Here is a 15,819-nt window from a genome sequence, read left to right on the forward strand (position 1 = left end):
TCAGCTTCACCCATAGGCTCGAAGCTTAGGTGGGAGGATATGTGGCAGTCCAGTCCGGATGCCACCCCATGTGTTTGCAGGACAGGGCACAGTTGTTCGGTTGCCTCGGGCCAAAACTACCTGGGTTTAGGACTAAGAGAAATACCCTGTAATTTTAGACAGGCTATCCCATCCATGCAGTTCTGGTCCAGGGGGTGCAGCGAGCGCTTCCAGTCAGGCTCACGATATGGGGCTGCACTGTCTGCGCGGTGGGCCGGCTTCCTCCTTGCTAATGACAGCTTGTATAGCGATGTTACAACGCTATACAAGCTCTCATCCATGGTTGGCTCTATATGTCTCCATGGAGATGCTTTCAGCCAATCAGGGGAAGCCACTCAGCCCTGATTGGCTGAAAGCATCTCCATGGAGACGCATAGAGCCAACAATGGCTAAGTGCTTGTATAGTGCTGTGACAGCGGGGAATCCTGCTGTCATTAGCGAGGAGGAAGCCAGCTCACCCCACAATCAGTGGGAGGGGAGCTGCTGCTGAGAGGTACAGCTGGAGCCTGGAATGGTAATGTATAGTGGTGTAAAATTAGTGTTTATTAAGTTATACTTTTCTCTGTGTATTTATTGAAACATTCTATTACAGGTGAACTACAAGTCTAAAGGGACCCATTAATGCCCCGCATGTTGGGACTTGTGGTTCGCCAAGTTCCAGCATGCAGGCCTCCCCTGTAAAAAGCAATGTTTAAAAAAAAAAAATTATGCCCATCAGCCCAGCGATCACCGCCCAGGGACGCCGGGGACAGACCCAGTCTTCAGCCCTGGACGAGTGAAGCCTGTAGGGGGGACCCCTTTATTTGGGGGGTCCTCACTCCCCCAGGTACCCCGTCCAAGGCTGACCAGAGCTTGTTCCAAAATACAGGGGACCCCCAGTTTTTTTGTCCCCCATATTTTTGGAACTAGGACCTGTCCAAGAGTCCGGGACTGGTTTCAGAAATACGGGTGACCCCTACACTTTTTGTCCACTGTATTTTTGGAACCAGTTCAGGCTCAATGAGCCCGGGGCTGGTTATGCTCATCAGAGGGGAGGGGACCCCATTTTTTTTTTAAATAATTTTTAACATAATTCACATATTTTAAGACAGAACCAATCACAGATCTCAATGATCGGTGCATGGTTCTGTCAAATTCGTCGTCAGAACCTGGTCTATTTTTTGGGGGCGATTTTCGGTAACGTTTACCAAAGATCGCACCCTATTAAATTTGCGAGTTGTATACTTTATAATGGGAAAACATCTGGATGCGAATTGAAGTGTGAGAAAAAAATAAACAGTTAAAAATGTGTGATTTCCACAGCAAAAAGTGCACTTTTACCACCCTTTTAAATGTGGAATTTTTGGAAAACATGCAAATTCTACAGTTTTTGCGAAAATTAGCAAAAGTCTAAAAATCGCACCGACTATTAACACAATTACTCATTATTAACCCTATTAAATCTCGCCCTGAAAGTCTTTCTCCCGCCTATTATACACAGCGAGAACGTTAGAGGTATGGTCTTGGGCCTCGCGTCCCGGAACAAACCCTAAGTCCTGACCCTCATACACCATATCTCCAAGGACGACTGTCCCCGCAATTTTATTATGCACTGATGCTGAAAAGGCATTTGATTGGATTGACTGGAGCTTCATGTCCGGTGTGTTAAAACATCTGGGACTGGGCCCTGTCTTTTAGAAGCTTATTCTCTCCCTCTTTCAGGTCAGAGTCAATGGCTCCCTCTCCAGCCCTTTTACTATCAATAATCGCACCCGGCAGGGTTGCCCCCTGTAACCCTTAATAATTATTCTATATATCAAAGCCCTAGCCCTCTCTATTAGATCAAACCCCAATGTTTCTGGTAATACCCTCCATGACTAGAAATACAAACTGGCCCTTTTACCGATGACTTACTAGCCACTCTGACTTCCCTGACCACCCCCTTTCCCAACTTGCTAGAGGAGTTCCGTCTGTTTGGAGACCTTTCTCATTTCAAGGTTGATTACTCAAAGTCAGTTGCCCTCAATATCTCCCCCCTCCCCAAATGCTTACTGGACTCAAAACTGCTTTTCCCTTTACCTGGCATGAATCCCAATTGAAATACCTTGGAGTAGCCATCACCAGGTACCCCGTTCAATAATTTGATGCCAACTTCACCTCCTTTTGAGTAAGTTGCGTTCTGATCTGCGTTCTTGGAGAGATTGGCCTCTCTCTTTGGTTGGGAGACTGGGAGTTCTTAAAATTAATTTCCTTCCTTGGATCTTGTACCTCCTGCAAACCTAACCCTTTAGAATCCCTCAGTGTTGGTTTCTGGATGTCCAGGTGGTTATTTGGGATTTTGTGTGGAGTGGAAAAAGACCACGCCTAAGACTAGATCTAATGCATAGGACAATAGCTAGAGGAGGTCTTTGGCTCCCCAATATCCAGGTATACTACCATGCATGCTTACTAACTAAATTCCTTGAGCGGTCAAGGAATAGGATGTTGAAGCAATGGTCCAGATTGAACAAGAGATACCGGTGCCCAGTTCCTTGGCTCCATGGCTCCGTAACCCTCCTACTGTTATTTCCCTCACTATAGGGTCTACTTTGCATTTTTGGAAGTCCCTTAGGAAATCCCCCACCATTTAAACTAAGTCCTCCCCGTATATATCCTATTTAGCACATAATCGCTTTCCCCCTGGGTTGGATCTCAGAGCTTTTAGCTGTGGGTTACCCAGAGGTCTGTTTCGGGTTGAACAGCTGGTGAGTGGAGGTAAAAATGTGGTCCTTTACTGGAGGTCCAGACTGAAAGGAACTTACCTGACACAGAATATTGGCGGTACTTACAAGTCCACCATAATCTCCAATCCATTGGCACCCCTTCGTACGTCTCTGAACTCCTCTGTGCTAGTACTGTATAACCCCTTTCATTAATATACAACCTTCTTTTGCACGATGTGAGCATCAAGCTCCCTCACTTTACTACAACTTGGGATCAAGAACTGGGTAAGGAGGTTGGAGTTGGTTAAAGTTTTCCATTTAGCACAGGTCTTCTCCCCTTGTGTCGGGGTCCTGGAGACCCAATACAAACTATTCCCTTGCTGGTACAGGTGCCTGAATGCCCTCTCTAAAATGGACATTGTGATTCCCATCATATGTTGGCGATGCTCTAGGGCTCCTGGCAACCCATTCCACATATGGTGGCAATGCCCCCTCATGCTACCATTTTGGCCTGAGGTTTTTAAACTCTCTGTGATTATTATGGGAGACCTGGTTCCTACTGACCCATTGTTTTGGTGTTTCACCTCTACCCTGCACCACTCATGAGATAAAAAAATCCCTGCTATGCCATCTGAATAATGCCACTAAATCAATCAGTCACCCCGGTAAGATGGCGCTCCTCCTCTCCACCAACAATTAAAGATTGGTTTAAGAAACTGTACTTTTTTATGGACATGTGAGATTTCTGGTCTTCTGCAGACCAAAGAAGATACGCACTATTTAGAGATGCGTGGTTCCGTTGGATGGACTTCAAAACCTAACCCCTTTATTTGTGGCCTCTGTGTATGTAGGGTGCTATCAATCTTCCTACTCAGAACAATCCAGAACCCCCCTCCCCCTCTCTTTATTTTTCCTCTATACACTTTGGTTTTACTATAAACTGCTGAATTGTGACTTGAGACTTCTGCATACCAAAGACCAAAGTTTATGTACTTTATATAATTAAAACCAATACAAAAACGTAATTTTCACTAAAAAGGTGAAATTACCATTTTGTTGTTCAATGTGTGGTTATTTTTACTCATTTATTTTACTGTTCACAATGTGGCTGCCCCTCACTAAGGGGGTAATTCAATTGTTGCTGACTTTTTTGGACTAATCACCACCAATAATATGTGATTTTCACCACTTTTGGACAAATTTTGGGCATTTTTGACAGATGTCGGGTACATTTTCTCCCATCCCACTTGGCCCCCCAAAAAGTGAAAAGGCATGTGCGTAAAAGTACTCGAAAACACACGCTATTCAATACTATGATGTTCATTAGTGCCATTACTTCAGCACTTGAATACCCCCTTAAAAGCTAACAATATAGTAAGTCTGTTTTATAGACAGGCTATACCTGACCACAAATGGCCAATGTAGATCCTTAGCACTGCCAGCATGCAACCGTAACACCTTCACCACTCAGGCAATACCAACTACAGGCAATTCATTACATCAAAACACGAATGCAAGCGTTTGCATCAGAACTGTAGGAGCAGGACGGAGATGTATTTTCATAGTTCAAACACACAAAATGTTAATCCCATTTTTGCAGCATAACAAATGAATGACCTATGGTGCACGGAAATCAGGCCAGACAATAAAAGCAGCAGTGACAATGGACACTTACATTGAAGCCAAACTTCTCCTCCATATCCAGTGGGACAACGGTCACCTGGTCCATTCCTGCCAGTAGGTCATGATGATATTCCTGAATGAAACGAAGCTCTGCAGCTTCCATCAAAACATCGACTTCAGGCATGTCCCCCTCACTGTAGTCCACGGGGTCTCCTGAGGACAGCACTGGGGGAGCAGGTTCTGATAAATATCCTGTGTACATGTCTTCATTTCCAAGTTTAGATTTCACTACTTGTAGGTCATTTGGCTCATTAACTTTACCAGCTATATCTAACATAGTCTGAAGTCCACTGCTATATCCCGCAAGGTGCTCCCTCATCTCCGCCTTAACCCCTTCTTGGTAGTTCCTCAGTTTTCCATCCTGTAGTTCAAACTCTTTTCCAGGCTGGATTGTCATATTCTGCTCCTGCTCCTCATTCTCGTACACCAGACGCCTCTGCAAGTTTTCAGTGTTTCCCATGCCATCAGCCAGGCTCCTAACAGTGTTCTCCATGCAATCAGCCTCACTCATTACAGTGTTCTCCATGCAATCAGCCTCACTCATTGCAGTGTTCTCCATGCCATCAGCCTCACTCCCCGCCTCTTCTGCTGGTGCACCCTCTTCTCGGTTTGGAAATCCCAGGAGATCAGGGTAATATGGAGACACAGCTAATTGGCATGACTCCAGGCAATGAGGCCTACTGGCAATTTGTGCAGCCACTGAAACACAGAGAAAGCAGTCTTTGAGAATCCGATTAAAGAACGCTCAGCGAGATACAGGTGCAGTATTGTCAGTCACTAAGCTATAAAAGGCCACACAGTTAGAAGACTAAGTAGCAATTTAACCACGTTCTCCTGTCCACATAGTTACTATAAACTGGCTGCCCACATTTTCTTAGATGCGATAGTCCGTTTGAATAGATGATCTGATGGGGCATAGTTACTTCTAGACACTAGCACCTAACATGCTGACATACTGGCGAAACCAATAAATCTTTGTACAGGTTGAGTATCGGGACCAGAAGCATATTGTATAAACAGATTATTCCGTATCTTGCATTTATGTTGTATCAAACACATGAAATACACACAAATATATCTTATTTCTGCATGAAACAAGGTTTGTGTCCTATCTCAGACAATGAACGTGACTGCCAAGTGATCATCACACATTTTTAGTGCCAGTTACATATCATGTCCCCAGGGATAAGGTCATTAGGTCGACAAGCATTGGCTCGACATGCAGAAAGGTCAACATGGGTCTAGGTCGACATGTAATTAGGTCGACATGGGCCAAGGTTGACAGTCAAAAGGATGACATGGGGTTTTTCACAGTTTTTTGAGCCAACATGTGCCGACAGGCGGTATTTCATGCCCTACCATACACTAGGGTGGGGTGTGGGAATAAATTAGTGTCTGAATAGCGGCTAAAGCACGGAGAGCGAAGCGTGGCAATGTGATTGGATGCGGTGCTTCAAATCAGTGTCCATGTCAACTGTGTTGGGTCAAACAAAAACGGTGAAAAACCCCATGTCGGCCTTTGACTGCCGACCTTACCCATGTCGACCTAATGATCCATACCCATGTCCCCAGTAGGTTTTTAGCAAAAAAAAAAAAAATGTACATGTTGGAAACTATGGATTTTGGAATAATTTAGATTTAAAAAAAAAAAACCTCCACCTGTAATGGAATAAAAGATGTGGAACGCGTATAACTTCCATAGCGCTATCGCAATGCAATGCAAGAAAAACACTACGGAGAACCATTCTATAAAACATCATTATTTATTCATCGTCATTCAAGATAATACAATACAGGTCGAGTATCCCGTATCCGAATATCCGTTATCCGAATTATTCCGAAATACGGACATTCCAGAAAGTGAAAACAAATTTTTTTTTTGCTTAAAACTCACTGGGGACATATGTAACAGCATCACTGGGGACATGATATGTAACTGGCACTATATATGTGCAAGACAATGATTGCTTGGCATTTAAATTCAGTGCTGAGATAGTACACACATTTTGTTTCACGTTTTGAAACCTTGTTTTTTGAACAATTAAAATATGTTTGTGTGTATTTTATGTGGTAATAAAATATATTTGTGTGTATATTATGTGTTTATACAGCATACATGCAAGATACTTCAAAATACATCATTGAAATATTAAAATATTCCGAAATACGGAATAATCCGTTATCCAAAATTCTCCTGGTCCCGAGCATTTTGGATACGGGATACTCAACCTGTACCGCATGAAAAGATATCTTCCCCTTTCGGCTTCCTCATCTCTGCTCTCTTCTCGCTCGACACCCCCTGGGTGTGGTTGTTTCAATACTTATAATTGATTTGGGCAGACACTCCTACTAATACGTCCGGACACGTCATTTTGGGACATACCCATGTCTATGTATAGTCATTTCTATCTGCGTGTGCTGTTTGGCCCAAATCATATCTATCTGGTAATATTAACGGCACGTCTTGTGACTAAGGGCCTTATTCTGGTTAGGTCGGTGAAACGTTAGGTCCGTTTCACCGTACGTTTCTCGTACGCTCGCGGTGAGCGAAAGTCCGCCCACAGAACAGCCACACACGGACGGTCACAAACACAGACAATGGGGAGTGGCATACACTTGAGTGTACGCCACCATGTATGGACGGATCTCCTTCTTAGCCACCGACACCTTCCGTATATCTGAGCGTATGTCACAGTGCAAGTAGAAATTTAGTCCAAAAACATCTTGTTGCTCTTAGATGTGGTTTATGTGTCTTTTTCCATATAAAAAACTGTTATGTTTGTGTTACAGTGAAAAAGTTGACATGTCGATTTCTGTGAATTGAGTGTCCTGCTTTTTAAAGTATACCAAAACACTTTCTGAATGGGTGTAGATGGTTATAAATTAACTACCTTGATATATATATATATATATATATATATATATATATAAATTATTTTTTGTCCAATAACAAACAGATTTATAATAACAATATAAAAAAAAATTCCTTTTGACAGTAAAAAATCTTTATTAAAAGATGTCTTCTCAGTGATGATATGAGACCAACGCGTTTCGTCAACAAATTGACTTCATCAGGGGCATTTTGACAGTAGAACAATTCACAGGAATTTCACACTGTAAATTGTAAGAGAACTGTGAATTTTGTGAATTTTGGTCCCAATCCAAACTTCTAGTAGACCGGTTCTTAGAAAGAGGATATGGTACAGAACAGATAGAAGAAGCTCGCTTAAAGGCAAACCATGAAGAAAGAAACAATCTGCTACAAAGATCGGAGAGACCCAAAATCGAATATAAATGTAGACCGTTCGTCACACAATTTAATTGTGAAAATCGCCTAATCAAAAAGGTCCTAGAAAATCACTGGAGCACTCTCTTGCGTGACCCTGTATTAGGACAACACCTTCCCCCAAAACCACAAATAGTGTTCCGCCGAGCGAAAAATTTGAAGTCACTTCTAGCACCTAGCAAATTTAAAAACCAATCATCACCTCAGTTCCTAAAAAGACACACTTTTTGACTAAAAAATTTGGGACCACCCCATGTAACAAATGCATTTGCTGTCAGTATATGGACAAAAAACAATTCAATCACACCTTGTATAATGGAAATTTTACAACATTAAAGAAGCCGTAACCGGCAACTCAGATCACGTGGTATACATGATCACATGTAGTTGCAACCTAAACTACATTGAGAAAACTATAAGACAAACCAAGCTACGTATTCAAGAGCATATTAGAAATGTAAAAAATAAGGTGAAGATACACAGCGTCCCAAGACACTACGCTGAAAAACACAACTCCACCATAGCCAAGGATAATTTCAGATTCACTATCTTAGAACGAGTACCTGTCAATCCAAGAGGAGGCAATAGAGATAAAGAACTCATTAAAAAAAGAAAGTTACTGGATATATACCATGAACTCACTGTCTCCTAAAGGATTAAATGAAAGAGTGGACATAGTGGCATTCCTCTAAATCTCATACGGAACACTCTTTGCCTCTTTTAACATATCATCATTCTTATTCTCCTATTTAGGGGCCAGTAGGTTTCCATTCTTTAGAACTCACCAGCAAGGGTCACAACGTCCCCCCGGGGAGAGGGCCGACGTAACTTTCTCTCTCAAATTATATATGTACATATGAGTGAAAGATATAGTGCACCCTCTCAGGGCGTTTCTTTTGACATTTGTCTTAATGGCAAATGAATACCCAACTATAGGTCCAATTCGGTTCGAATGTCATTAATACTTTAACGATATATGTACACTTAATTATATTTAAAAGATAGTCCCAATGTCATCAAGAGGACTAGTATGCTGTAAAGTGTATAAAAATGAACATACGATGTATTATAGATCAAATTGTATATGTACCTATGAGTGGAAGTTATACTATAGAGAGGGTGCACCCACTCTGTTTTTGGCATTTGTCATACCCGACTGTATGTATAAATTTGTTCGAATGTTACTAATTTATAAATGATATATGTACACTTAATTTAAAAGATAGTTCCTATGTCATCAATTGGACTCATATGCTGTAAAGTGTAAATATGTACATTCAATGTAATATTGATCAGATAAAATGGGAAAAAGGACCTGTAAATGTGACAGTGAGGTTCCGCAAAGGGGCGGTACAATTGATTGATCCACCTTAAATTTATCGTCTTAAAAAGGGCACCAATACTGGTATTCACTGTTAATATTTGTTCAATATCACACATAAATAGTCAACACGTAACCACTAAGCCATCACCGGCACGGCTAATTATAGTCATTTAGCCCTAAATGAATTTAGGCTCACCAATTTTGAGTCAACTTATTATCATTGAGGATTTTCACCTAATTAATATGTAGATTAGAGCAATTATGTAATAAGCTAACTGTCTAAAGATATCACAATATAGATCATCCAATCACATCACTACAAATCACCCCGTTTGTGGCAAGGTTAATCATTAAACTACTAAATTATAATTCGGGTCACTTTTAGAGCCCTAATAATTTGAGAAACATCACACGTTATATTAATAAGCCAAATGCATTTGGGAAATATGGAACGCATCATGCGCTCCATATACCCGGAAGGTGATCGGCACACTAAGTATAGGTCCCATGCAAACGGCTGGGAACCAATGTTAAGCCTTGAAGCTCCTCCCCGCTAAGGGGACGTACAGGGAGACGGCAGTATCCACTCCCTATCGTCTCTGACGGTACTCACTAATGACGCGCACACAGGAAATAGTATGGCCGCCGTTTGGAACGCATGACGCAGTAGCCATGCGTTCCACGGCGGGACGAAATGCACGGAACTGCCTATTAAGGCACTCCCGAGTGTTCGGTTTATACCTAGCATACCGCATCCATTAAATTAACAGTGTACATAGAGGCATTTGGCCCTTAATTAAACGTATATAGGAAATAGACTAACAGGAAGTGACGCTACAAGTGGTTCCTGATTGGAATCCAGGAGTGCACATCCGGTTTTACCACTACTATGTAAGTAATCTAGTTCCACCCTTTTGTGCTAAATCACTGTCACATAATTGTATATATGTCTTTGAATGGAGTTTTCTCATTTGCATTTATAGAAAAAATACTTATTGGTGCCAATTCCTCGACACTGTCCCTGAGGTCACCTAATCTCCCTTAGAAGTTACTGGCAATTATAGGAAAATCAGTGGACTCCGTTTCCACAAATGATACTTTTCATGATACTATCCAATGGTATGTAACTTTTATTGGCTCCTCCTTCCTTTGTTTCCCATATGGGAGTATAGACAGATTATAGCATGGAGTATTGTTTTTTATCTTAGATCCTATTGTTGAAACTATCTTCCCTTTATGAGAACAGACTGCTATATATGAATCTTACTAAAGGAACCTATTTCGGGTATGATGACCTTATAGGTCTTAAATGTGGTGATTGGATACTCACAGAAAAGTCCAGGGGCCAAATGTAATAGGGTGAGAGTTTCAGAAAGTGAGAGAATTTGGGAGAGTTTTTCCCTTTTTTTAAAGCAGCAATCAATTACACTGCAAAACCAGGTGGATTTTGCCATGTAAATGATTGCTGCTTTAAAAAACATGGGAAAACTCTACCAAAATCTCTCACTTTCTGAAACTCTCACCCTATTACATTTGGCCCCAGGTCTTCCACGGGTCTTTCAATTATTTCTCAATTACTTCTCATCTTTTGCACTATTCCTCTTAATGAAGATTAAGAGTGTCCCTTGTGTAAAAACATCTTCATCATCTTCCTCTTCTGATCCTGTCCTCCATCCTCATCATGTTCTGCATTCCTTCACTCATTTTTAAATAATTATATATTTGTATTCTGTATTTTTTATAATTATTTGACACAGTTCTATTACAATTTACAGTGTGAAATTCCTGTGTATTGTTCTGCAGTCAAAATGCCCCTGATGAAGTCGATTATCCGAAAAAATAATTATCCTGTCACCTGTACTTCAGGAAGGGCGCATTCTGAGAACCCATTTCTTTCTATCTCTATCAAGGGTCCTGTCTAACAGAGGGCCCCTCAGAGGTGCTGCCGTACATTTGTAGAAGCGCGGTTGGGGTACTCTGTCTAATATATATATATATATATATATATATATATATATATATATATATATATATATATATATACACATATATACACACACACACACACACACACACACACACACACACACACATATATATATATATATAAAAGCAGGTCTTAGAATGAATCTTACCTAAACTTAAACCAACCTTTACATGTAGAGAAGTGTAGAAAGATATGCTTCCAATGTGTTTGAGGGATGTGTATGGCTTGCAGGTAGTGAAAAGTGAAAATTATAACTCACGTATAATTCCTTTTCTTGTTAGAGATCCCATGACAGCCATAACACTGGGATATCTTCCCTTCTCCTAGTTTAACAATGCCAAGGAAGGAGAAGAGGGAAAGAGAACTCAGGGTGGGGGCACCCTTGTAGCTTTTATTAGATATGCTTTAAAATAAGTAGGTTCCTGTACTAAAGAGGGAAAATGTATAAAAAAGCGCAGCAAAAATATAGGAGATAATTATATGGAGACACTGGTCAGGCTCAGAGCATCGGAAATCCTCATTAATCCCCTAATTGACACCAAGTTGTGGTCTGTTGTAATGGGGTAGGTATTTAAATCATTGGATTTTGTCCTGAACCAGTTTTTTGTCTCACAACAAGGCAGGGATTGCAGCAGTGTGTCATGCAGCCGTGTTAGATAGTGTGCTGAATTGCGGGAACATGTAAATAAGTGTGGCATACAGTAAGAACGGTACAGCAGGTAATGAGAGGGTGAAATACAATGAAAAGAGATCCACTGGTCGAAACCAGTGGTTACCTGAAAAGACCCCACCGGTGTAGTAATAGGAGGCCGGAGTGAAGTCTGCTGCTGTGCCGGGTATGTATGCGCTCGCTGCTGGCTGCTGGCGTCCCTGCCTGGAGTAAGCCGGTCACGTGTGTGCACCACGTGTCCCGGCGGAGTCCTCTGACGTACGTTTCGCTACGCTTGGTCACAGAGGTGTGTCCAGTGTACGTCTCGCTCCTGTCTACTAATGTGCGCCATGGCCAATCAGTGCGTGGGCGGTGCTGGTCTGCCCAATACAAACTGCTGTGTGTCAGGGCGAATCCCGGGGCGGGGGTGCGTCCCCGGGAGCCAATGGAATGCCTAGAACGGCGGCCATGACACAGAGTTGAATGGGAGCTATATATACATTGTATACGTCCTGTATGTGGGGCTTGCATAATGAACCCCTGTGCACTGGATACACTCATAGGATTAGGCACTAGGCTGAGCTGGCGTGACAGATGGAGGGGTACACAGTATAACGGTCAAATAGACTGTTTAAAAGCGGGACAGTACACACACAGGGGGGATAAAAAATGGTAGGGATGGGTTAATATAGGAGTTGATACATATTTCATCAAGATGGTTGCAAAAGATGGGTAGGAGTAATAAGTAAGAGTAGAAATTGAGAGTAATAAAAGGAAAGGGTAAAAAATAATAATGATATTGCAGATTGTTCGAGCCTGTATACTTCCAGTATATGGGTGGAGACATTTTGTTAACAGTCCACAAAAATTATATATATATCTCAGTGTGGCTGAACAACAATCCTCTCAACATCCATCTCACACATACTATCAGTCAACAACAACTTCCTTTCCTGGACCTGATGATTTACAAAAACGACCAAGATATGATCTCTACCAGACTCCATAGAAAGGAAACGGCTACCAACACGCTTCTGCACCAAACCAGCTCACATTTTCCGCCAACAGTGGAAAACATACCAAAGGGAGAATTCCTCCGCCTCAGGAGAAACTGCTCGGACCATGAGGAATATACCACACTAAGCAAAAATCTGGCCTCAAGACTCCAGGACAGGGGGTACAGCAAAACTTCCATCAAAAAAGCCGCCAAGATATCGTCAACCAAAAGTCGTGAAGAACTTATCTTTAAGAAGACCAGAAAGGATGATAAGACGATCAGATTCGTGGGCAACTTCTGCCAGGAATGGAGACAAATTAAGAATGCGATCCAGAAACACTGGCCAGTGCTACACCTGGATCCTACTCTCTCCAAAAAACTCAGCCCCCAAGTCTCAATGAGCTGGAGACGGTCCAGAAACCTCCGGGATAAACTAGTCTCCAGCCACTTCGTTCGATCACAAAAACGCAAGGATATCGCACCAGGTACCTACTCTTGCGGTTCCTGCAAAATGTGCCCACATACCATCAACATCAAACAGGCCAAGGATAAATTTGACAAAAAAATTGAACTACAACACTACATCAATTGTAATACTCCAAACGTGGTGTACTGTCTAACCTGCCCTTGTGAACAACGATACGTGGGCATGACCACAAGGCCACTGAAGAAAAGAATATTGGAGCACATAGGAAACATCCGCAATGCCAACACAGACAAAACCAAGATGAGGAAATTGACGACGGTAGCCCGCCACTTTCACAACATACACAACAATAATTGGAAAGATCTGAAAGTGTTCGGACTGGAAAAAATTAGCCTGGGCATTAGGGGTGGAGACTTCACGAACACCCTCTTAAAGAAAGAAAGTGAATGGATATTCAAGCTGAACTCACTCAACCCAATAGGAATGAACGAGAACATCAATTACGGTGCTTTCCTATAAAAAGACCAACCTGGCTGAACTTCCTATGTCCTTGACACTATCAAACAGAGCGTTATAGATTCACCACGTGGCACTTCCATATGTTATACTATTCCACGGTTATTTATCATCACCCACTTAACTTATCCCCCCTCCATAACACTACCCAGCACTATGGAAGGTAACTCTCACAAATAAAGTACTCCCACCTCCCTCACGCTTTATTTATTTTACAGCTGTCATGTTATTTTTGGTATCACCAATAGTGATGGCCTTTGATAGCCATCACCCTCTTTCTAGCACCTATACCCGACACCCACTACCTGTACGAATCTGTAAACTACGATCAAACCGATGCTGGACCGCCCAAACACGGCCGACCTTGGAAGCTAAGCAGCACTGGGCCTGGTAAGTAATGGGATGGGGGACCTCCTGTGAACACCAGGTATCGTATATTCAAAGTTTCTAAACAGGCCGGTGCACAACTCCCATGAGGCAAAATATATAAATATATTTCCCCCCCCCCTCATAACCTCCTCTCAGCATCAAATCCACTTAGCACACTGTGGCACCATGGTAATAGCACCATAAATACTCCTCACATTCCCCTATTGTGTTATTAGCCACATATTGCACGATCCACATCTCATCTCTGTAGGTACGCTCTTTGTGTCAACTATAAATTTAATTATCTGATCTTGTACCAACAATCATAAGGACATCCATCCCTATTGAACTTTGATCTCCATAACCTTGGGACCTGCATGGAATCGTTACAAGTGATAATATATATAAGGAATCGTTACAAGTGATAATATATATAAAAAATCACCTTGATCTAAGGAACTATTATTAGTTAGGAAAATGTAAACCTTCAAGCCACACTGAGATATATATATAATTTTTGTGGACTGTTAACAAAATGTCTCCACCCATATACTGGAAGTATACAGGCTCGAACAATCTGCAATATCATTATTATTTTTTACCCTTTCCTTTTATTACTCTCAATTTCTACTCTTACTTATTACTCCTACCCATCTTTTGCAACCATCTTGATGAAATATGTATCAACTCCTATATTAACCCATCCCTACCATTTTTTATCCCCCCTGTGTGTGTACTGTCCCGCTTTTAAACAGTCTATTTGACCGTTATACTGTGTACCCCTCCATCTGTCACGCCAGCTCAGCCTAGTGCCTAATCCTATGAGTGTATCCAGTGCACAGGGGTTCATTATGCAAGCCCCACATACAGGACGTATACAATGTATATATAGCTCCCATTCAACTCTGTCATGGCCGCCGTTCTAGGCATTCCATTGGCTCCCGGGGACGCACCCCCGCCCCGGGATTCGCCCTGACACACAGCAGTTTGTATTGGGCAGACCAGCACCGCCCACGCACTGATTGGCCATGGCGCACATTAGTAGACAGGAGCGAGACGTACACTGGACACACCTCTGTGACCAAGCGTAGCGAAACGTACGTCAGAGGACTCCGCCGGGACACGTGGTGCACACACGTGACCGGCTTACTCCAGGCAGGGACGCCAGCAGCCAGCAGCGAGCGCATACATACCCGGCACAGCAGCAGACTTCACTCCGGCCTCCTATTACTACACCGGTGGGGTCTTTTCAGGTAACCACTGGTTTCGACCAGTGGATCTCTTTTCATTGTATTGCACCCTCTCATTACCTGCTGTACCGTTCTTACTGTATGCCACACTTATTTACATGCTCCCGCAATTCAGCACACTATCTAACACGGCTGCATGACACACTGCTGCAATCCCTGCCTTGTTGTGAGACAAAAAACTGGTTCAGGACAAAATCCAATGATTTAAATACCTACCCCATTACAACAGACTACAACTTGGTGTCAATTAGGGGATTAATGAGGATTTCCGATGCTCTGAGCCTGACCAGTGTCTCCATATAATTATCTCATATATTTTTGCTGCGCTTTTTTATACATTTTCCCTCTTTAGTACAAGAACCTACTTATTTTAAAGCATATCTAATAAAAGCTACATTTTATTGTTGTATAACATATCTTGATCTGTAATACAAGGGTGCCCCCACCCTGAGTTCTCTTTCCCTCTTCTCCTCCCTTGGCATTGTTTAACTACAATCATTACTCTGGGGTGCACCACTGACTGTCCCATACAGAGGCACCACAAGACATACACTGTCTGAGTGCTCTGGGACCCACTGTTCCTAGTTACTGGAATTTAGTCAGTTTCTTAC

At 42.2% G+C, this 15,819-nt stretch overlaps 1 protein-coding gene across 1 annotated transcript in view; it reads right to left on the reverse strand.

Annotated features, from left to right (window-relative positions):
- Nucleotides 1-15,819, reverse strand: part of PARP10 (poly(ADP-ribose) polymerase family member 10) — a 169,879-nt gene that overhangs the window by 96,108 nt on the left and 57,952 nt on the right. The window contains exon 5 of the mRNA XM_083145065.1: nt 4,396-5,102. Within this exon, the coding sequence (XP_083001191.1) occupies nt 4,396-5,102 (707 nt within the window). The remainder of the gene's footprint in view (nt 1-4,395; nt 5,103-15,819) is intronic.

Source organism: Crinia signifera, chromosome 5, assembly GCF_055691185.1.
Source record: "Crinia signifera chromosome 5, ASM5569118v1, whole genome shotgun sequence".
NCBI classification, from domain to species: domain Eukaryota; kingdom Metazoa; phylum Chordata; class Amphibia; order Anura; family Myobatrachidae; genus Crinia; species Crinia signifera.